Raw genomic sequence first — 23,159 nt, forward strand, 5'->3', positions numbered from 1 at the left:
TGGACCACAAACTGGCTGAAGGAGAGAAGCCAGAGAGTCGTGGTCAATGGGGTGGAGTCTGGTTGGAGGCCTGTATCTAGTGGAGTGCCTCAAGGGTCAGTACTGGGACCAATACTATTCAATATATTCATCAATGACTTGGATGAGGGAATTGAGTGTACTATCAGCAAGTTTGATGATGACACCAAGCTGGGAGGGGTGACTGACACAACAGAAGGCTGTGCTGCCATCCAGTGAGACCTGGACAGGCTGGAGAGTTGGGCAGGGAAAAATTTAATGAAGTACAACAAGGGCAAGTGTAGAATCTTGCATCTGGGCAGGAACAGCCCCAGGTTCCAGTATAGGTTGGGGAATGACCTATTAGAGAGCAGTGTAGGGGAAAGGGACCTGGGGGTCCTGGTGGACAGCAGGATGACCATGAGCCAGCACTGTGCCCTTGTGGCCAGGAAGGCCAATGGCATCCTGGGGTGTATTAGAAGTGGGGTGGTTAGCAGGTCGAGAGAGGTTCTCCTTCCCCTCTACTCTGCCCTGGTGAGACCTCATCTGGAATATTGTGTCCAGTTCTGGGCCCCTCAGTTCAACAAGGACAGGGAACTGCTGGAGAGGGTCCAGCGCAGGGCCACGAAGATGATTAAGGGAGTGGAGCATCTCCCTTATGAGGAAAGGCTGAGGGAGCTGGGTCTCTTTAGCTTGGAGAAGAGGAGACTGAGGGATGACCTCATTGATGTTTATAAATATATAAAGGGTGGGTGTCACGAGGATGGAGCCAGGCTCTTCTCGGTGACAACCAACAGTAAGACAAGGGGTAATGGGTTCAAGCTGGAACACAAGAGGTTCCACTTAAACTTGAGAAGAAACTTCTTTACAGTGAGGGTGACGGAACACTGGAACAGGCTGCCCAGGGAGGTTGTGGGTTCTCCTTCTCTGGAGACATTCAAAACCCGCCTGGACGCCTTCCTGTGTAACCTCACCTAGGTGTTCCTGCTCCGGCAGGGGGATTGGACTAGATGTTCCTTTGAGGTCCCTTCCAATCCCTAACATTCTGTGATTCTCTGAAATAGAAGTGAACTAGAAAATATTGGGTATTTTTAGCTTATATTTTTCCTAGACCCCCTGTTTTGCTTTTTATCTTCACCATAAAAACCTGAAGGATAGTGAAAATGGGTATAATGGGCCTTAAGGGCCAAATGATTTTTTTTGACCGTGAAGCTACTGCCCCAGAGTATGCAATTTCGCCACCAAACTCTTAATCTTATCAGCAAAATCAAATACATTACTACCTTTTCCTTTAGCATATGGCCCTATCTACATCTGCTGTAATACCACCATTTTAAGTATTGAATCCCACTTCAGTGCTTCAGCTGAGGCAGAGGAATGTACATGCAAGTGGAAAATAAATGTAGATTTCCAAAACCAAAATAACCGAAAGCTTGCTAAGCTCCTGACAGTTGCTTTTCTCTAGTTCAGGAAATGTCACTTCTTAAAATAACAATGCAGTTGTTCTTGAAATAATGACCAGGCCCAGTCAACTCCCTGCAGACATGCTCTTAAAAATATTTAAAATCCTACTTTCTCTGGTGTTTCAGGACATTTCCTCATGCGATCTGATGCACAGAAGATACAAATTTAATACTCTGTATTTACTATTTCATAGCAATTTATTCCAGGGTTTGTCTTTATAAGTCTTTGCTTGTACTTTGCGTATGGAATAAGTTCGAACAACATTGTTTCTAACATAAGCAAATCAATGACGTTATATACAACCTGTTTAATTTCAGTTAGTAGGATTGTATGTGAAATATTGCCTCTTGTATCCTGCAGATGGGAAACAAAGCAGGAATTTCTCAAGACATAGGAATTAGTGCTAACTTCTATATACAATAAATATAATTTTAAAATTATGCATGGTAGAAACAAAGCAACATTGATGCAGAGTCATTCATCTTTTCTATAGCTTCCAGATAAATTTACCACAATGACTTCAGGTAGGTATTCAGCTTTACTGACTACAAAAAATACAAGAAATAGATAAAACCAAACCACAAATATTTCACTTTTTTCCTGAAGATTTATTAAAATAAAGTCAAATGGCCGAATAGTGTGCCAACTTAAAATAACTCCATTGCTAGCACAGTTTTGCATTTAGTATTTCCAGAAAACGTTCTTAAATTTAAGAGAATTAAAACAGTATTTCTTAAAGTTGCATCAAAAAGTAAGAATGGTCTAGCATAAAGAATTTTCAAGTCAGGCTGGTTTTCTCTGAAGATTTGCTGTTCATCAGAGGCAAAAAAGTGTCTGTCCATATTTTTAAGTACAAACTGCTTCCCTTCCTACTTGAAGATCCAAATTAGTAAAAGTTTTAGTAATTCTCTCTTCCTGACCTGGAAATGAGCTGAAAATTAGAAAAGAAACATGGAAATATTTTGACTGTAGGAACTATGCATCATTTGTTTCTCCTTTCATTGAATAAAAAAGTCTTCTCTGTTCTTTCCTGCTGAATCTGAGGTATTTTACAGATAACCAAGCTTATTTTACATCAATTAACCCAACAAGAGGAGATCCACGTTTTGTTTCCCCGTAGAGTGGCAAAGGTCTGAGAGGAGGCCACATCCGCTTTTTAGTAAATCATTCGCATTTTATATGTCTGCCATAAACCCTTATATTCTTTTTCAAAACAAATAGTCTCAGCCTGTCTCTCCCCCTGATGGGGACTGATTTTTCATGCTGAAATCCTGGCTTTCTTAAAATCAGCAGAAGTTTTGCCACTGAATTTAAGCAGGGTCAAGATTTTACTCTCATTTTTTGATCATTTTAGCTGATGATTTCACTTGATCTCTGTATCTTGAATTATACAGACCACTGAGATGAACCACTTAGTGTTCCTTTAAGTGAAGTAGCTAACTATGTCCTTATTTTTTTCTCCCTTTTTAACAAATCAAAGTGTTTGATTTGCTCTCTGCTAACAGAGCTACAAACAGCATAACCTCAGTCTCTCTACGCCCAGGTTTGCAGTATATTGTATGTCACGAAGGTATGGAATTGGATTAAAAGCTACAGCATGGTGCTCTGCAGATAAACCCACTGCAGGTGTGCAGTTTAATAGGATTTTAATTCAGGAGCAAGTGAACAAAGAGAGGAAGCCTAGAATGGGATTTTCTAGATGAAAAAATGCCTTTCGTGCTGAGAGAAAGCAACTGCAAGCTCTGTGATAAGGAATAAAGATTGGGCCAGTGCTCTCTGAGCTGCACTTTTATAGATTACTGCTCGCTCAGAGCATCTTTGTTACTGCCACTGGTTTCAACAATTCTTAGTTCATATTATGTGTGTTTGGCTGTGTAGCATGTCATCTGCCACACTTCCCGTTAAGCCACTGCGTTCAAATCTTGTATTGTCTCACTCCCCGCCCTTTACATTTCTTTGTATAAAAATAATGTTTTCCTCAGATGGTGTCGCCAACTTGGAACGTATGCCCTTTTCAAGATTATTAACAATTATTCTCATGCTTCAAATTGTATTTAGAAAAAAAAACAAACACAGAAATGTGCTGCACTGTTCAGAATAAATGAAAAAACATGGTCTCTCTGCTGTGGAGTGTAATTTATATTCAGCATGAAGTAGGAATGAACGACCAAAAACAGATGGGGAAGGAAGAGGAAGAATGAAGGTGTCAACTAAAAGATCATGAAGGGATCTGCTAAGCCACAGACACATATTGATGCTGCTGCTATCAGGTCAAGGTTGGGAAATTCTTTTCTGATTTCTGTTACCAGTCCTCCCTCTCGTTTTTCCAGGGTTTCATAGCAAAACTGAGTTTTTAGCACTAATTTCAATGAGATGAGGGTGGAGGTGCGATGAACAGATTTTTTTCCCAAGCATAACAGGCTGTAGAGAAGGCAGAGAAATGCCTCGTGGGACAAGATGAAAAAGATATGGAGGTTGGTGTTGTTGGCAGAGGACGGAGGGGAGGATGGGAGCTGATGAAAGATGCTGGGTCGCAGGGAGCTGCAGAGGCTGCGTGAGGTAAAGGAGCTAAAGGAAAAATTATGAAATATCCCCGTGATGCACAGAGTGATGAAATGTCAGGCAGCAGAAATGTGGTCCAGGAAACAGCAGCATATCTGGTGGATGCCACTGAGGCTGCTGAGGGTTTAGGTACCCCACACAACGGGCGGTGGCTGAAGGGGGATTAGTCAGGAGCAGGGGCAGAAGGTTGCTTGGGAGCATGACGATGATTTTTGGTGATCAAAAGTTGCAGAATGCAAATCCTCATGCAGTGGGAATCTATTCAGGGGATCTACTGAGGTGGCGATATGCAAAAAGAAGTGGGTGATGGAGATGCTTTTGGCAGCCGTGTTTTTCAGTAACCTATGGAATTAGTATTGACACCCAGAGAAGGAGCCTGCAATGGCTGAGGAGGGAGCTACCAACTGTTTGCAGGACACAGGTAGACAGAAGGGCTCATTCATGCTGACACAGCTCCTGAAAAGCTTCTGAGCTGCAGGTTCAAGTTTTTCATCTCCCTCACAGGCTGCAAACACTTGAACCACAGCATCAGCAGGCTCTTACTAGACTTTATTTCAATAATCACCGTCGTCAGCATTTTGCATGTGGGCTGTTAAGAGTCCATCAGCTGCTGGGATATTTCATCTCTAGGCTCTTTCTATACTCTGCCAGTCCTACATTTCATGCATATGTTCTCTCAAATCACTCTACTCTTTATTTCATGTTTTATACCCATCATCTCTTACTCAGACACCTCTCGTCCCTCACTCTAGTCAGCCTTGCTCTATTCTTGAGATCATGTACAAAGTATGCAAAGCTGTTACACATAATTGTAAAAACATCAGGTATACAGACAACACCTGGGTCAAACCCTTGTCTGCTGAGACCCGCACAAAAGCTTTGGTGACCATACTAAAGCATATATGGGCAGCACAGTGAAAGAACATAAGAAGCAAAACAGATACTGAGTTATCTTTCTATTGGTTTGTCTCCTAATTTCTGGCCATCAGTGGTTTCGAGATTCCCTGTTCATAGCCTGCACCCAGCTCAGTTTGGTTTTTGACGTTAACATGGTATGACAGGATGGGTCATTTGAAAAATGACAACAACTGTCAAACATGCCTATCACATGTATAAATCATTCTTGATTTGTCCCCTTTGTACCTTCTTTCTCCTCTCTAATTTTCATTGTTGAGCTGGTTTTAGCACATCTTATATTTAAAAACAAGGGTCCTCCAAGGGTCTTTCTAGCTAATAAAGACGTTTTAAAAACAGTCTGTTTCTAGTCCTGGTCCTATTTTATGGAAGCTGAATACATCTTGGGAGGTGCTGGATAAACATTAAAATAACTATAGCAGGATGACTCTCAAAGTGTAATTTTCTTTGTGAATCTTAATGCCATTAACATTTGTCTAGCACTCTTTTCTGGAAAACATGGTGTTCTCTAAGAGTGAAGACAAGTGCTGTTATTGCATGGAAGAGAAACCTGAAAAAAGCTGAATGTATAATTCATCACTTGTATTAAGCACAGAGGCTTGATCCATGTTCTCATATTTAGCCTTGCATCCTAGGAAGACTTAGAGTATATCTTGTTTTCTACCTGTATGTCATTCCTTATGCTGGTAAGTTTGAACCAGTGGACTGACTGCAAGAAAGTCTAGTGGAGCAGAAAGATCTCAAGGATTTCATACTTCTGCATGTTCTACTAAAACTAACAGGTAAGTGGAGGGAAGAGCCTCTGGGTGCTTCCAACAGCGAGAAAAGACCATGCCATATGCTCGTGTATCTTATCAAAAAATACATGCAGTCTGTTTGGTCAGCAAGTCCACAAGCTGTTCCCAGCCCACCAGAACAGCGCTGCTCTTGCTTAGGCAATGCTTGGTGAATCTAAAGGAACACCCAAGGTCTGCTGGAAAGCTAAGGGAAGAATCAGGGAACTGTGGCAATGGGGGGGTGGGTGGTGTGGAGACTACGATCCCTTGGTGGGATCTGGGGTGGATGGGGGCTGTGGAAGATGCTTTGTGGCTTGAGGTTTAGGTGGCGCTGGACACAGCTCCATGCAAACCTGGATTTCATTAGTTCTACTTCACACACATAAAGCCCCTCAAACAACAATACCCGCCCTGATCCCTCCCAATTTACCCACTTGGTAACCTTTTTGTTGTTGTTGTTAAAACATTAAAAGTTAATGTTTATTTTACCTTGCTGCCTGCGGCTGTGTCCACTGAACAACTCAGAACTCTGGAAAAACGTTGCTTAATCCGAAGTTATTCTGGCTCTGCATCAAAGTTATAAGAGCTGTCTGTGGAGTGTTGGCTTGAGTTTGCTCCTCTGCAAAATAGCCCCAGAGATGGTTGGGTTCATAAACCCACAGAACAGGGGACTCATTTTGCTTTGTAACCCAGAAACTTTCATCAGCTTCCTCCTCTATATAGGACAGGAAAATGTGAGCCACAAAATCCATGAGTAGCAAATTAAACAAATGCCAGGATCCTAGGTTTAAAGAAAAACAAAAATAATTTTAACATCCTCTTCATTTGCTTATCTTCATGATGTGTTCTTTTTTGAAGGGCTTCATGACAGAAATGGGATAGACAAAGCAGCAGACTAGCACTCATCAAATAGTACTTACAAAATTATGTATTTCCAAATATCACAGCAAAATAGGCACCAACTGCAGATTTTAAACATGAGCAAACGCCTTTTCCTATTATTTTAGCTAGAGAGGAAAGTGTACTTGTGTTTATTCGCTTTCCTGTTCAAGCTTTTCCCCACATTCACCACTACTACAAAGCTTATCGACAAACACGTCTCATCCCCATTTTCCCCTTGGACAGATAAATCGTTTCACCTCTTCCCAAGCAAATCCTCCTACAGACATCTGTGTGTCTTATATCTGTGACATTAAATGCCCTACCTTGCAGCTTGGGGCATAACTGCCAAAAGCCAAGTGAGACTCACTGAGACCATTGACTTTTGAATCATAACTTGGTTGAAAGCCCTTGCAGTAAAGAGTAGGTCTTCCTCTATGCCATAAATCTGCATAGGAATTCATCAAACAGTTCACAACCTCTGCATCCCACAAATGTGTTTACTTGGACATCGACAAGGAGACACCACCATTTATATGGATGACCAAGGTTTACAGAGCTTCAAAAATGAAAAATACTGCCTCTTTTGATGTTAGATGTGTCTGAGAAGCTGCTGATTCTACTGTTTGTCTTTTTGCACATTTTTAAATGATAGCAAAGTAAGTGAAAGGACTTGTTAATCTATCGGACAAGGAAAGAGACTTTGATACTTGGAGTTCAAACTATACAGACCTGACACTAGTAGTCCACGACTGTTTCTAACAGTCTTACAGATGTTTTCAATATATTCAGCAACAGCAAGCATGAAACAAAAGCTACCACTCCAGCTGTCCCTTGGGATAGTACGGAGGGACACAGATTTGAAGAGGGAGAAAGGTGAATCGGCTTGCTTTCAAAAGAGGAATGCACAGGTCTCTCTCCAGCCAGTGCGGCTCAACAATACGTCCCTGAATGCCTTGGAAGGGAGGGTGGTGAAGGAGATGGAGGTGTACCAGCTGAGGTGTGGCTCTGTGACTGAGACACATAGAGGCACATTTGCTGAAGAGGAGGTGGAGCTGGAAGAGCTGTAGAGGTCCCATTAGCCCTGACTGCTGTAGCACACTTGTCCCTTGCTGCCTCAGAGGGGCTAACTGCACGGTTCCTCCGACCACACTTGGGCATCACCCATGGGGAAGCTAGGCTGGGAAGGGTGAAAGTCAACCCTAAATTCAGACGCGTAAGTATGCCTGCATATTATGTGTGCTAGATGTGCCAAACTCCAAGGCAAGAGCCCCAGACAGAAGTAAGTTTGGTTTTGCTTACTGGTATGTGGTATATTTTGGGGGGAGGCACACTGCAGGAACATGACGCTCACATCTTTGCCTAAGTGGTTGTGTTTCCTCAGTGTGGATGCTACATATTTTGACTTGCAGGCTGCCCACCATTCCTGCAAGAAATGCTGAGATTTAAGAAATTTCTGAAAAGCAATGACCCTGAGTACAGAACTTTTACAGCAGATGGCTTGTTAACATAATGGCTTCTGCTTTGTCCACTAAAACTCAAAATTCTACTGGAACAGAAACATGGGAAAGAAGAGACATTGTTAGTTTGTAGAACCCGATATCTTAAAGAACCAAAGGTAGTAAGAAAGAATATAATAATGACCAAATTAATTGGAGCATCACAGAGAAAGGTTAAAAGACATTTTTTAACTCTCTCATATGTGAGAATAAATTCAGTCTTAGTGCCGCTGAAGTATCATAAGAAGACTGTTGTAAGTGGGATGAAAATATAATTTGTAACTAGTTTAAGGAAGGCTCAGCAGAGAAAGGGATGCTCTCCATCAGTTGTATGCCCAATCACTGACAACTGCAGGACAGGGAGGCAATTCATTAAACTCTTCTTGTGGTGGAAAGAGTAAAGAGGATTTCATCATCATTGGGAATTTCAATAAGCATTATGTTTCCAGAGCTGTTCTTGGAATACATTCCTAATTTCCTCATTGCCCAAAATTTTGCATGTAACATTGGAGAGTTTTGTGCAGAACTCCTCTGGAGAAAGAGAAAGGAATAATTATTTTATTATTACTGTAATGCAGCAGCTGACGGACAAGGGATGCTACTGTGCTCTGTTCCCTGCAGACACAGAACAAAACTCTGATCCCGCTCCAGAGAGTTTGCTATCTAAATATAAGGCAAAAGGTGGCAGCTTGATGCAGAAAAGGGCTGTGCACATACACGCACAAACACCGATATTAGTGGGGGAAGAATACTGAAGAATACAAAAGGCAACAACCTTAACACACTGCTTTGTTATGTCCTTGTAGGAAACACATAACCTCATTATCTTCAAAACCATACTTTTTTCTTTGGCTATTTGTGTGAAGCCCCATCCAACAGAAGAGGAAAGAAAGGTGAAGGTGCTCCTTTGAAAATCTAAAAAGTGGTTCGTGCAGTTTGAGATCAGATGCTATTCACAGGAGCTGGTGCATTTCTGCAGAATGAATAACAGAGCGAGAGACTCTGAAAGGTTTTACAAATGGAGAGAAAGGCAGATAAGGCTGGTGCAATACAGAAATGAAAGAGACTGAACTGATTCAAGACATGGCTGTACCCCTTCAAACCTCTTTGAATGAATGTGACTGCACAGTCCCTTCACTTCTCCTGCCTTTCGCTGGTGTGGGGTGGATTTGATACTTGACAGCCCAAAGCCCTAAGACAGAGAGAAAACTAACCCAGCTAAAGGAGTGACAAGAGAGTTTAACACCTTAAACAGGCTTGCTTCTGGCTAGGCAAGCACTCGTATCAGTGTAAAGCATAAGGAAAAGGAAGGAGCATATAGTTGTCAGAGGAACTTCTGGCAAGTAGTTATTGCAGTGGCTCTGCTCTGGCTCCATTATACGGGAAGAACCTGAAGGACTGGGAGCTGTCACTTGAGAGATCTGGAATTTCGATGGTTTGGGATATTAGCGGCCCCGGCTTTCCGTCACACCCTGCTGCTGGGGTTGGCAGCTCTTGCAGGGAGGGAGAGCAGAGGCTCACACCTCAGGCTGCTGTTCCCCATGTCCCCACAGACAAATGATGGCTTCTGCCGAAAGAGGGAGTCGTGCCCTTCTCACCATCTCCAGCCGCATGCTCCTATAATACCTTCCCCTCTTCTGTTCATCCTGGAGTTTTGGATCAGAAAACAAATCTGGCAGAAATGAATCGTTTCACTTCCCTGACCTGGCTAGCCACAGCACCAGACGAATGGTGCTGCTTGCTGCAAGGGAGGGCGTAGGAAGAAGTGATGCCCCTAATGACTGCAGCGTAAATTTATCTCAGTTAAAAGCATCTGGTGCTTCTACCATCTCAGAAGACAGAGGAGTATATCAGATGAGAGTCACAAAGTTCCTACTTACCAAAACTGTCTGCATAGTTCAGGGTCATAACCTTGCTTACTGCGCTCAGGAGGAAGTTCCATCTCAACTGGAAATCTGAGGCCAGTTTTCTGAATTCCTCTTTACTCCTGCTTGGCTGCAGACAGAGCAAAAAAAATGCTTTATGATCAAGTTGGTTAAAATAATTCCTTATTGTGTTGCAATTTCCCTGTACAAACTGCATACAAAGGTGGGACAAGCAGGTTTTTTTGTTACAATCCAGAAATAACTTAGGTTGAAAGGGATCTGTGGACATCATCTAATCCAACCTCTTGCTCAAAGCATGGCCAGCTTGATTCAGGCCTCATCCAGCCACATTCTGAATACCTCCAGGATGGAGATTCCAAAGCCTTTCCAGGTAACCTCTTCCTGTGCTTAACTGCTCTAATGGTATTTTTTTTTCTTTTTATCTATTGGAAAATTTATTTGCTGCAACTTGTGTCTATTGCCTTATGCCTTATTAACTGTGAACCCCCATGAAAAGTCTCTGCTCCATCTTCTCTGTACCATCCCATGAGGCAGCTGAGGGTTCTATGAGATGAAAGCACTACAGAACTGCAAAGTATTTTTCTTCATTTAAAAAAAAAAATATTAGGAAATAATCAAGCTCAGGAAGTACAGTTTCTCCTGCTTCTTCAGAAAGCGGAAAAAAACCCAAAACCAAAAACGACTTTAACCACCACTCAGACCCAAGGTAATTGGTTTGGTAACCGACCGAATGCAGTTGTACAATCAAGCTACCACTAATTCTGTACCAGTGATGGAACAGGAGTGGTAGAGTTTGGTAACTTATGGAAAGGTGCACATGTGAGGATGATCATACTTGAATCCTTCACAAGAGCTAGAGGCATTGTACTAGAAATCGTCACTATCCTGCTGCCTGCCAAAGGTCAACAGTTTCGTAAATCAACGATTTCAGCAATCATGAGGTGTTCACTTCATTCTTACTAACATTTTTCTTCTGATTTTTGGCATATTAGGGACTGTTATAATATGTGTCTATGAAATAAGAGCAGATACTGAAACCATCCAAGTGGATATATGCGCAGAAATGTGCTTGTAGTTGTTTGCACAGATGGAATTTTTGTGTGCCAATTAATTTCCCTCTTTTTCTGCAACATGCATAAATTGTATTTATGCAAATCTACAGTCTGGTCAGGTTGCTAGAGTACAATGTAGCTCCTGCAGACTAGTTACAGTCAGCATGTAGCACGATAAATGATGTGATCACGTTTTCTTTTCTGGAATTATTAAATTAATTTTATACCTGAATGACAAAAGCCTGAAGATTTGAAGACACACAATTCAGGAGAACCTGAATATCTGTGGAAGGGACCAGCAGAGACATTAAGTCATTCAAACCTATGAAATATAGAAGGGAGATCATTACTTGAAGTGATCGACTTGCTTTTTGGTTTTTCTGCAGTTTTTAGCCTTTTATTCTTTCATCTTCAGCTTAAACTATATTAAGACATCTGTTCATAGCATTTTGGTTAATATAATTACATTATTCGTTTAGTGAGGAATAGTAAGCTAGTTTGAAAACAGTCAGAATTCACATTTGTGTCCATTTCCACCATATCTGCACTGACCTAGTCATCATGGCAAAGGTGGCAAGAATAAACACTTCCAGTGTGAAAGCTGGAATTTCATTATATGCAATACCAACTTACTTGTCTGAGATTTTATGTGGTTAAAAAGAAAATCTTGGTTTATCTGTTGAGGGGGAGAAAACAGTTTTAAAACAATAACAGAAAATGCAGAATATTCTGGAGACCAACAGAAATACAGATAATATTGCCACAAATCAGTACAGCTGCTCCCCTAAAAGATTGGAACCTACTACCCAGTGCCAAAAGGTACATCACTATGGCACCTCTCTGAATGTATACCCTTCAAACTGAGACATCTTCCTTCAAGAAGGCATACGGATAAGGTCTGTGAAACCTCACTTATTAAAAGTAACAGTTTGTAAAAGCAACAAAAACAGAGAATACCATAAATTCACCTTGGAAAGAGTAAGATCATTAATATAATGAGCAAATGTAATAAGAGCATTCTGCACAGTGTTTTTGATTTTAAGCTGTATATAAATATTATGTAAATGGTTCTCCTGATGGTTCTGTGAAGAGGTCAAGTTATTTTTCCCACTGAAAGCAGCCATGGAAAAGCTGTGGTGCATCCCTCGTCGGTGAGCAAGTTGCTGGTGGGCCAGCAACAAAGAGCTGAGGTTTTCCCCTATCAGTTCCATGCACCGCCTAGTCCAACTTGCCCATCCCTTGCTAACAATTTAAATGGCAGCCTATTAATATAAAAACAGACTTGCCATTATCTTCCCATCACTTTTCATTAAGTTGGCAAATGCATTATGTCATGGCTGCATGCAAACAGTGTATTTTCATGTTTTACAGCACAACATCAATCCCACAGGCTGCAATACAGCGAAAGGACACAGAAGCTGAAAGGTCAATAGTCCTTGTCCAGTTCAGCACACAATATTTTAAAATCCAGCCACAATAAATGATTTTGTGTACTTTGATTAATAACAGAGGAAAATGCTAAATGCAACTCTTGGAATCTTCTTTTTGTCAAAGAAAAAGATAACAAATGATAACCATGTTTGTCAACTTTCTTCTAGAAGGCATATCATTTAGTAACACAAAACCTACTCCTGCTGCCATAGAAAGCTTTAAGAGAGTCAGAATGGAAAGCCTTTCATTCTTAACCTTTAAAGTTATAAGGATAATATTACATGCTCCATTCTCAATTTTATTGCTCTTTTCCAGTACTTTGGGTTACAGCAAGACTGAAATTCCCATTGGGGCAGAAACTGTGAATAAACAAGAGGAAATGCTGGAGCTTTAACAATGGCAAGCAAGGGCTTAAGTGGATAGACAAAATATAACAAAAAAATATTACATTTGAGTTCTATGTCGTTCTGTGGCTCCTCTGGATTCCTAGACTTTGTTTGAAAGAGGTTTCCAGGCACATCCAGAAATCCCTGGTTGATGACAGCATGCAAGTCTGATCGCAGAACAGTGACTTTGCTGTTGCTGTTCAAGACTGTTCTCATTATCTATAGATAATAAGAAAACAGTTAATGCCTTTCATTTTCTCAAGCCCCTATCATAGTCAAAAAGCTTCCCTTATTCAATATCAGACTTTATATAAACAGTCTCTGAATTGGGAAGAAAAATAAATCAAAGGAGATGAATCTTAAGTTGCCTTCAAGTCTTTTTTGTTCTAGGAAATATTCTTTTCAATGGCGCCCTGTGGTGGTGTCTCTGATGCAGCAGACAAGGCTAACATGCTTGAAGTATCTGAGCAATTGGTTTTGCCCAGAGTTGTTATAGTTACACCAAATAATGGTATTTTGTCTAAAACATGGAATGGGGTATCAGGGCCGACTTTCCCTTGATGTTACTTGTCATTAGTTTATGCTTCAATTGAATTCAAAGGCAAGTTTTCTCAAGCTGCCCAAACCTTTAAGAAGATAAAAATAACATTATAAATGTGGTGCTAGTTAAAATTAGTTGGGATTTTATCCCATTTATCTGCTTATGAGTAATTTGTGAATGAATCTGGCTTCATATTTGTCCCCAAAAGCAGATAGATAGTGCAAGCAATTTTCAGCCTAACTTTGATCCTTATCTCTTTACCTTTTTTTTTTTTTTTAAATTTCATTGCTAATATCAAACAGTATTGCTCCAGATTTTGATAAAAAGATGAATACAGTGAAGGAAATTAAACCTTAATCCATTAAAATTTGTTAATCTCTCACTTTGTCTCTCACTTGTCTCTCACTTCCATACTGAGATCAGCAAGAACCTAAAGCCTTTGTTGAATTTCAGGCTTTTATATGAATAGTCCATGTCCAGTTTGGCCTTGCAGAGGAAAAATATTTTTTGTAAAATTTAGAAAAACCTTGGGATTCGTAAGTGTTTTAACAAATCTCATTCACCAGAAGCTTACCATGCCCCCACAAGCAGCAGAGAATGCAGCTGCCCATTTGTTTGCAAACATAATTCCCAATCCAGCGATGTTTCTTTTTCATCATTCTGCTAGCTTTACTGAAATACCAAAGGCACTCTGATTCTCACTTGGTAATCCCTTTGCAGTTTCTAGTGTCAGAAGAAGAGCTGATGCTTGCAGCAAGAGGACGTGACCCAAAGGCTGGGAACTACTGGGGACAACACCTTCAGAAGGCTGCCAGCACCTCTCTCTATGCCTCGGTTTTACACCAGTCCCTTTAGCTATTGCACTTCACCAGATATAATTCTCTAAATCAGGGGTGTCAAAAGCATTTTCACCGGGGGCCACATCAGCCTCGCGGTTGCCTTCAAAGGGCCAAATGTATAAATGTATAAAGTCCTAAAATTGCATTCGGCCCTTTGAAGGCAACCGCGAGGCTGATGTGGCCCCCGGTGAAAATGCTCTAACTGATTGAGTGCCTGCTCTGACAACACTTAAATACAGGTTACCAGAGGCAGGAATCAGCCCCAAGAAACAACAAGCAGCATATTCACATTCCTTTCTCACAGGGAACTCACACTTTTTTATGCTCTAATTACTTTTGCATGTCCAGGTAGTAGCAGCTGTCAGCCTGCTTTATCCACACATGATAGGAAAGTCACTTTTTTTTGTTGTTTTGAATGCTGACCCTGCCAAAATTGTTCCTGTTTTCTCACCAGGTGGCTAAGTCGTTGCAAAGTAGTCTACAAGGGCTGGTGTGGTTACACCATGTGGAGGCTGCAGTTGCGCAGCTCCTCCATAGTGTGATACTTCTCAGTAGGAGCACTCTCACCTGCTTTGACCATCCGTCTCTAGCGGAGATTCAAGGTGTATTTTAGATGGAGAAAACTGAGAAGAATTATTAGAAATATCAAATGATTCCTATGTAGGAAGATGAGATAAACTTCAAGTTCAGACAGAAATAGCTGAGGGAGGATGTGATGGAGGTTTGCAGGGAGAATTGCATGAAGAAGGGCAGAAATGTTAAAGTTAATAAAATGAAGTACTTTTTCACTCAATAAATAATCAAACCCAGGAACTCACTACCCCAGGGTGTTATGGATGCCAAAATCAAGCTATTAAATACCAAGATGTGGATACAACCTTCACCTCAGATTGCTGGAAGCCAGGAGAGTACACTGGAGGAGGACTGATGAGAGCCACCACCAGGAGAAATAGGCTACAAGTCCACACAAGCCTGGGACCTGGTCTGGCTGACTAAACCACTCAACAGTCCTTTCTGAGGGACATCTACCTCTTCACTAAGCATCTGCATGTTCCTCACAAGCTGAAAATTTTAAACATCTGTGATGTTTAGCTAAGCATCTTCTGGTGTGTGTTGGACAGGAGGATATATTTGCAGGGGAATGCTTAGCTGATATTTGTTTCCTGCTCTGCTTTGCTGGAGCCCAGTATCCATGGCTTTGGCAAGATCTCCAGCAGAAGTTGTAATAGAGACTGCATCACTGCTGAAAGACTCATGTGGATGCTCATTTACAAGCCTTGCATAATTTCACTTATTGAAACTATCGTTTTTAAATTGCCAATGGGACTAATCACCACGTACACCAGAACTCCTTTGCCCTTCCCTTTGTATTTTAAAGAGGCTCTAGAGAAGGTGCAAACATCATTTACTTGTGAGAACACAGCCAAGAGCTTGTTAACATGAACAAGAACCAGGCTCGGGATGTGCTCAGCTGTAAGCGTTGATCTGACTCAGATTCTGAGGTCTGTGAGGTTCACTTTGTGTCAGTTAAAGAGCATAAAGGGGATGTAGAGCAGTCAAAGGCTGCTGCTGGAGAATCCCCCCCAATGCAGGCTGCAATTCTCTCACCCTAAATCTTGAGGGTGTAAATTCAATGTTGACCCTCTGCAGCTTTTCTGCACGTTAGGAATAGGTAGGGAAGATTCAAAAAGCTACAACCAGCCCCTTGACACCATGGCTTGGGCAGGATGATGTAAAGTCTGAATATGCAAAGCAAATGCAAATGACTGGGAACGGCACGCACTTGCAGTCTTGCTGGATCATGTCCTTCGATGCACAAGAACACTCTTTAGAAGCACACGAAGCTGAGCTTTTCAGGTATTTAGTATCTCCAAGAACTGCTGCAGTATATGGGAACTGAGTGTTCAGCACCTCACAGAAGTCAACCTTTTGCCTGTATTAGCACACCGGTGCATATTTGTGTATTATTACAATTTTTAAAAACCTTTTTCAAGGGAGATGTGTCTTTTGTATGTTGTTGGTGATGAGTTTTCCCATAAAGAGAAGCTGCGTTTATTGAGGAAGAATGTGACAATGCCATGCAGTTCATTAAGCCACAGTTCCCTTCCTTCCCTTTATTGTGGGGACACAATGTAGTGATTTAAGCCACATGGCAAGTTGGGAGAATCTTGTACTTGGTGTTTGAAGGAGAGGAGACAACATACCACCTGTTCTTTTCTGTTTTCTTCTCTTTTCATGACCTATCTGTTCTGTTGTGCCCCAGACCACCTCAAAACCCAAGGATCTGGAAGCATCCAAGGACACCAGTGGAAGGAATGCTGCAGGGAGGGTACAGCCTGTCATAATGCAGTACTGAACGAAACAATTCACTTTGCAGTGTTCAAAGGGTTAAAAATGCAGCACCTGGATGCATCTCCTTTGTCACTGTGGCTGAGAAGAATGATATTCTGGACCAAAAAGCAGGCAGAGATATTGTTAGAGAGATTTTCTCTCTTTTTTTCCCAAAGAAAAAAGCCAATCTGAGTGGTGGCCATGAGGAGGAAAGTTCAGAGGGTGCTTCCCTTCAGCATTCCTTTCAGCGCTGTCTGCTCAGAGGATGGAGAAGATTTTGCCAGCTGATCCCTGGGATCCATGAAAAAGTTGAGGGTCTTGTGCCCTTAGAGACCTCCTGCCCTGCTCCCCCACCATGCAGCTTCTCTGCAGCTGATGTATTAGTGATTTCCCTTGTGCAGGCTGCTGTGGCACTCGTTAGAGTAGTCAGGATGCAATGCGAAATAAATTTTAGAATAAAACTGGCTTTTGCATGGCTGAGTGAAGATACTGGAAACTGTCATCTGACCCTTCCAGCTACTGTCTTCTCCTCAATGGGGGACCATTGACCATATCTCAGAAGCTTTCAATGCAGAGGGAGGAAAAGGTCCTGTCAGCATACTTACAGTGTGGGAAGAGACGGGTAGGAGGGTGAGCATGGTTTGGACTGTGAGCAGTCTACAGCTAAGTACACCTGTGCTGCTGCTCTTGTCCTACAGTGGAGCATCTCATAAATAGCCCAAACTGCTTGAGTGAATGAGATGCCCAGCTTTTTTGTTTCAAGGATTCTGGAACATACCTTGGCCATGTTAGAGAGGTCTATCTTTCTCCCAAGTCTTTTTATAAACACTGTAACTTCTGTTAAAGAAGAAGAGGCAGATGTTTCATATCATTAATATTTTACAGTCTAAAAGACATTAATGAAGACAGATCTTGTAAGTTAGAGAGTAGATCCCTAGGGGAGCTACAAAGACTACGGGAGGGCACAGTGGGGACACCGAGCCAGCACTATGGGCTGTGGACCCTGGCAGCTTAGAGCTTGCAAGCAGAAGCTGCCCAGGTCACCACTCTTCCTTCACTGCAAATCTGGTAACCCGTGGCACACAGGAAAAATGCTTTTAGTATTTTTTTACGTGAAATACTTCTTAATCAAGACTAATACTCATTTATATGTATGGCTTAAGGTGAATGAAAACAATCTTAATTCTAAACATCCTGTATTTTGTTTAGGGGGGTTACATTTCCACCTTTGTGCATCTATAATTTTGCAGCACTGTTAATAAGCTTTGGTTTGTTTGGTTCTATTTTCCCCTGTTTATAATGTGTTGCAATTATGACAAGCATGCTCCGAGAATATAATATAAAATCACTGATTCTTAGTTGCAGCTGATTAATTACATATACTTCCATGCAGTCACATTTTAAAAACACATTACTAAGTTTGCTCTGTCAAGCATTCAAGTGTAAGAAATGTCAGAATTAAGACTATCTGCAAGGCTTCCTTAAGCATGTGAATGTTAATGCAATCTTTTTTCTACACAGGAGCCCTGCTTTGCCACTGAGCAGTTGGTCTGCACTCAGTGAGCAACTGAGCAACATTATGTTTTAGTCAGAATTTTCAGCATCATATATAAATATATGTGTGTATGTACATTCATACATATTTACAAACACACACATATATACACACCTTTGTATAGTACAGATTTTTTCAAATCCTCCTCTAAAGGCAAAGTCATTGTTTCCCTATGGGAATATGGCCTTTTTTCCCCGCTTTGTATTGAACTGTGCTATAGCCATTAATTAATTTATCTGCATAAAACCACTTGCAAGGTGGAAAGACAGAACAATACCTAAATTTCAGGGGGCAGACTGCACGTTATGCAGTCATCTACACAGCCAAAGCAATCATGGCAAGAACAGATCTTTAAAAAGATTCAAATACACTTTAATTTACCATGAATTTTGAATAATTTTGGCTTAAATTTGTTCTCACACATTATCTGAGACTATTTTTAACTGTATCCCAACTAACTCTAGTCCTCACTACTATCAAAGTTGCATCAGTTAAAAAACTTTTAAAATTATTTCTGTAAGAGTCTTGTAACACAATCTTCTTTGCTATTTAAGCAAAGGTATTTTAAGCAAAATCTCTCTATTACTCAAACATACCTTTAGATTTAGATGTTTGGAGCGGTAATGGAAACTCTTTCAAAGCATTAAGCAGCCAAACTTCAATATTTTTACTGAACAATCTCATTGACTTAATGCGTTGTACAGGCACCTCCTCCAGGAAATCGTGAAGTAAGATGTTCTCCATTTCCTAGAATACAATTCATGGTTGGTGTACTACAGGTATTTACAGCAGCATGAAACAAAATCGTATTTATACTTTAAATGTAAATGTAAAGAAACTCATTTTTTTCTTCCAATTAAGCAACAGCTAAGCTACATTATTAGCGTAAGGAAAAAGATCTTAAAAATAAATATCGTGTCCTGAATTAATTATTAGACACTACTTAATGACCTGCCGTAAATGAGAAGCAAATTATTTTTATCAGAAAACTGCATATTTCTATGTGGAATGTCACCAAGAAATGCAGCAGTGTCCTCAAAGGAAAAATAACTCTCCTAATTTGGAAAACAGTTCTTAGTTGAAATTTCAGCCGTATAACCTCATGCCAGAACTACAGACGACATTTATAACAGCATACTCCATTTATATTAGGGACTTTCGAAGGAATACACAGCAGAAAAAATTGAAGTTATCTTAAATTCTACTGACTCCTTAAAAAATCCTGAAGAAGCCAAAGAATAGACTTGAGGTACAAACTAAAATCCTGTTGTACAGCACGCAAGAAACAGCTGGCCCTTCTCCTCAGGTAGAACTACCAAAAAGATACAAACACGTAATAACATAATCACAACAAACAAGTGTGTCTATGGTACCTTGAATAGCTGCCTGTCATAGCTTTTGAACAGCTGGCATACATCTGGCAAGGACATAAATGCTATATTTTCAGGCTGCAGAGACCTCCAGAATGACATGATACAATCTTCCACCTGTTGCACAAAGTCATTTATGAATTTTCACTGATTTTGCCCTTGTGAAATAGGAAGTGTGATTCAATAAAACAGCACACATAAGCAAAAGAATAACCGTGGAGCTGGGCTCTCTTATTGGCCCCATCTTGGCTGAGCGCCAGCGAAAGTGGAGGCATCCTGGGCCAACAAGCTGAACCTCACAAGGCGGCATAAGAAAGAGGAGAGAAACAAAGAATTGTGCCATGGATATGTGGATATAATGAAATATATGTGTCTATGGCCTTGTGTTTTGTGCTGGGCTCAGGCCTGTTGATGTGCCAGGAGTGCTCAGGATATGCCTACAAACTCAGATTCTTGGAGCATGTTGTGTTAGTTAAGAACTCCCAAATAATTTGACTGAACGCTCCTTTTGTCTACAAATGATCATCTACCTTAGATCAAACCATCAATAAGCTGCACAGAAATTATTTTATCCTAAGAGTTGTTTGCTGTCGTCAGAATGAGTGTTATTAAGGCAAAGGCATACCTTGTCAAGCTCTTCCTTTCTCACCATATGTAGAAGATCTTGACAATAGCTGTGGTACTCATTGACAAGCAGGACAACCTGGAGAAAGTGACCAAAAAGTGGGTACAAAAAGATCACAGAGGCAAAGAGCTAACTTGTGTGATAACCAAATACTTGAACATACCATTTCGTATGGGTATTTCTTCCCTAGCTCTTGCTCCCAAAGATAGATTCTGTTGAATTCAGGCCAAGGGTACTGATATCTCTCTTGTTCGGTCTTCAGATAAATGACAGATGGAGAACACTGCAAATTCTTGCTCTCAATGCATCAGAATTTATTTTGAACAATAATAAAAAAAAAATCACAATTATCTTGTCAGTTCTATTAAAGGTATTAAGCACTTCCTTGAAATTGTATAACACGATTTTTAATATAATGTATTTCTTCAGAGGAATGCTTGTGCTTTTGTTTAGAAAGTAGAGGTGGATGAAAGAAACAAACATGGCTGACTAAATGTTTAAATCCCAAACAGTACATCAATTTGTTTTTAAAGCCAGTGAATATTTAATGCTATACATATCTCCCACTTATATTTTCTATAGCACTCATGTCACAGTTGTAACCTTCTAAATAAGGCTGCAGATAGTTGGTTCTGCTGTTGAGGCGACAGCACATTTCTCATCAGCTGTCATTACATTCACTTCAGAGCACCCATTACTGCACCCCAGTGCTCTGTAAAAATAAGACAGACATCCAGTCCCTCCTTTTTTCCTCACTTTGGCCCACATAAGTTTGTTGCTCATGCTCTGCTGGCTGGCTCCCAACAACCCCCCTGTCAAGCCATCCCATGGCAGCATGCTTATGGAAGAACTGCCACAGGTCAGCCTCGAATCTGCTCTTTTCGGCAAGCACAGAATCATTAAATCACCCTGGTTGGAAGGCAGCCTCAAGGTCATCGAGTCCAACCATTAACCTAACACTGCCACTAAACCATGTCTCTAAAAGCCTCATCTACGCATCTTTTAAACACCTCCAGGGATGGTGACTCAACCACTTCCCTGGGCAGCCTGTTCCAATGCCTGACAACCCTTTCCATGAAAAAATTTTCCTAATATCCAATCCAAACCTCCCCTCGCACAACTTGAGGCCATTTCCTCTCATCCTGTCACTTGTCACTTGGGAGAACAGACCAACCCCCTCCATGCTACAACCTCCTTTCAGGTGGTTGCAGACAGCGATCAGGTCTCCCCTCAGCCTCCTTTTCTCCAGGCTCAACAGCCCCAGTTCCCTCAGCCGCTCCTCATCAGACTTGTGCTCCAGACCCCTCACCAGCTTCATTGCCCTTCTGTGAACTCGCTCCAGCACCTCAATGACTTTCCTGTTGCGAGGGGCCCAAAACTGAACACAGAGTTCGAGGTGCAGCCTCACCAGTGCCGAGTACAGTACTCATAGTCCTGCTAGCCTGCTGGCAGGGGTTGCGCTCTTGTTTTCTTAATCATTTCCTAGTATTATCTTTAAATATTTTTCATGCCAATAAACTCTGAGCACATTGAAAATATACTGGCTCATCAGCATGAGGGTCTGTCACTCTGGGCCTCAGGCCCGGAAGGTTGTGCCCCACTAGCTCCCTTAATACTCAAAAACTGTATTGTATGTCACAATTTCCACCCACAGCACAGATGAAATTATTTGAGCCGACAGTAAGACAACAAAAATATTTAGATACCAGGTGAAACAAGAGTGGGAGAAGTAAGCATTTAGTGAGGTTGCACAAAGACTATTTTGAAGAAGATGACTGTATTTCACCAGAACATACTATACAGCAGTTCTAATTAGACACACAGATAGACATTTTGTTATAAGTCTAATGTATCCAAAACTCACTGTTCTTTTTTTTTGGCTTTTGCTCTTGTAACCAGCTGCATCTTCAGAACTGCAGGCGTTTCCACTGTGGTAAAATATACAATAGAAAAAAAACCTTTAAAAAGCCCACCAGTTTATCTTGTATTTAGTAAGAAAATGAGCTCAAACTGAATGGAGTGCACCAGGCTGGAGCATCGTGTTTGAGAAATGAACCCCCTGTCTTTCCTGTCATTCAGTAGCCCAATGATTTTCTAATGAGTATTACGACTTCATTTTAAGGTAAAACTGAGCCATTCATTATAAAGACAGCAAGGTATTAGCCATTTAACAGTGCAATGTCTTCCAACTTTTTGCATCAAAATCATGGGTTTGTATTTGTAGTTGCAGTTCATTTGCAATGATGATAACTATTATAAACATGCAAATAGTGAAAGCACTATCATCCTTGTGCTTTAATTTCACAGCAATTCCGTGTTCTGTATCCTGCATCACTTTAGATGTTGTGTGTTTTTTTTTTTCCAATTGTCCTCCATTTACTTTGCAAGTCTGCTGCGATGTTGCACATGTTCAGAATTCACCCGGACCTGCAAAGGCTTGACCACCGGCTTTTGGCTGAAAAGCCCAGGATGTGGGCACAGGAGGCTGCCTTCTTGCTTTCTCATCTCCTGCCTCTCTCCCTGCCTGTTTCGCTGAGGCTTATACTACAGGAGGGAGAGGCAACGTTGCTGGGAAAGGGACGTGCTGTGAGAGTTGTTGGATTCCTCCAGTCAAGCCCCCATCTGCTACTGACACCTGCTCACTGTCTGTGAAGGCATTTCAAACTCCAGGGTCCTTTTGGACTCGGCTGTTTTTGAAGGGTGACAGGCAAGGGCTTTGTAGAAAATATGCTTCCACTGGTGACTGCCAACACTCAGGCTATCTAATCAGACCCTGGCTGCTGAGTTTCACTGCTGGGATGTGTTATGAACCAGGGTACCACCGCACGTCCTGAAGGGACAGAGGACAAAACGTAACAGCTTATCTGCTTGGAAATTCAAGCCACTGGAAATGCTTCCTCACGCTTCCCTGCTGTCCACAGGACTGACCCATGCCACCTGAAAAACTACCCTTCCCTCTGCCTCTACTCTCTGCCATGAAGGCAGTGCTCCAGTGAAACAACCAAACGGGCTGCCCAAGGCAGAGCACAATGTTCATGTGGGGTGTGTTTG

At 41.4% G+C, this 23,159-nt stretch overlaps 1 protein-coding gene across 1 annotated transcript in view; it reads right to left on the reverse strand.

The window, feature by feature from the left end:
- Window positions 1-6,235: 6,235 nt before the first annotated feature.
- The window catches only part of RFX8 (regulatory factor X8), a 29,693-nt gene continuing 12,769 nt past the window's right edge, over window positions 6,236-23,159 (reverse strand). Inside the window, exons 6-15 of the mRNA XM_065658509.1 lie at window positions 21,973-22,036; window positions 20,272-20,406; window positions 20,109-20,186; window positions 19,487-19,600; window positions 18,710-18,860; window positions 17,337-17,395; window positions 12,910-13,066; window positions 11,258-11,352; window positions 9,973-10,087; window positions 6,236-6,495 (exon numbers count right to left, since the gene is read on the reverse strand). Of these exons, the coding sequence (XP_065514581.1) occupies window positions 6,236-6,495; window positions 9,973-10,087; window positions 11,258-11,352; window positions 12,910-13,066; window positions 17,337-17,395; window positions 18,710-18,860; window positions 19,487-19,600; window positions 20,109-20,186; window positions 20,272-20,406; window positions 21,973-22,036 (1,228 nt within the window). The remainder of the gene's footprint in view (window positions 6,496-9,972; window positions 10,088-11,257; window positions 11,353-12,909; window positions 13,067-17,336; window positions 17,396-18,709; window positions 18,861-19,486; window positions 19,601-20,108; window positions 20,187-20,271; window positions 20,407-21,972; window positions 22,037-23,159) is intronic.

Source organism: Caloenas nicobarica, chromosome 1 (assembly GCF_036013445.1).
Source record: "Caloenas nicobarica isolate bCalNic1 chromosome 1, bCalNic1.hap1, whole genome shotgun sequence".
Taxonomy (NCBI): domain Eukaryota; kingdom Metazoa; phylum Chordata; class Aves; order Columbiformes; family Columbidae; genus Caloenas; species Caloenas nicobarica.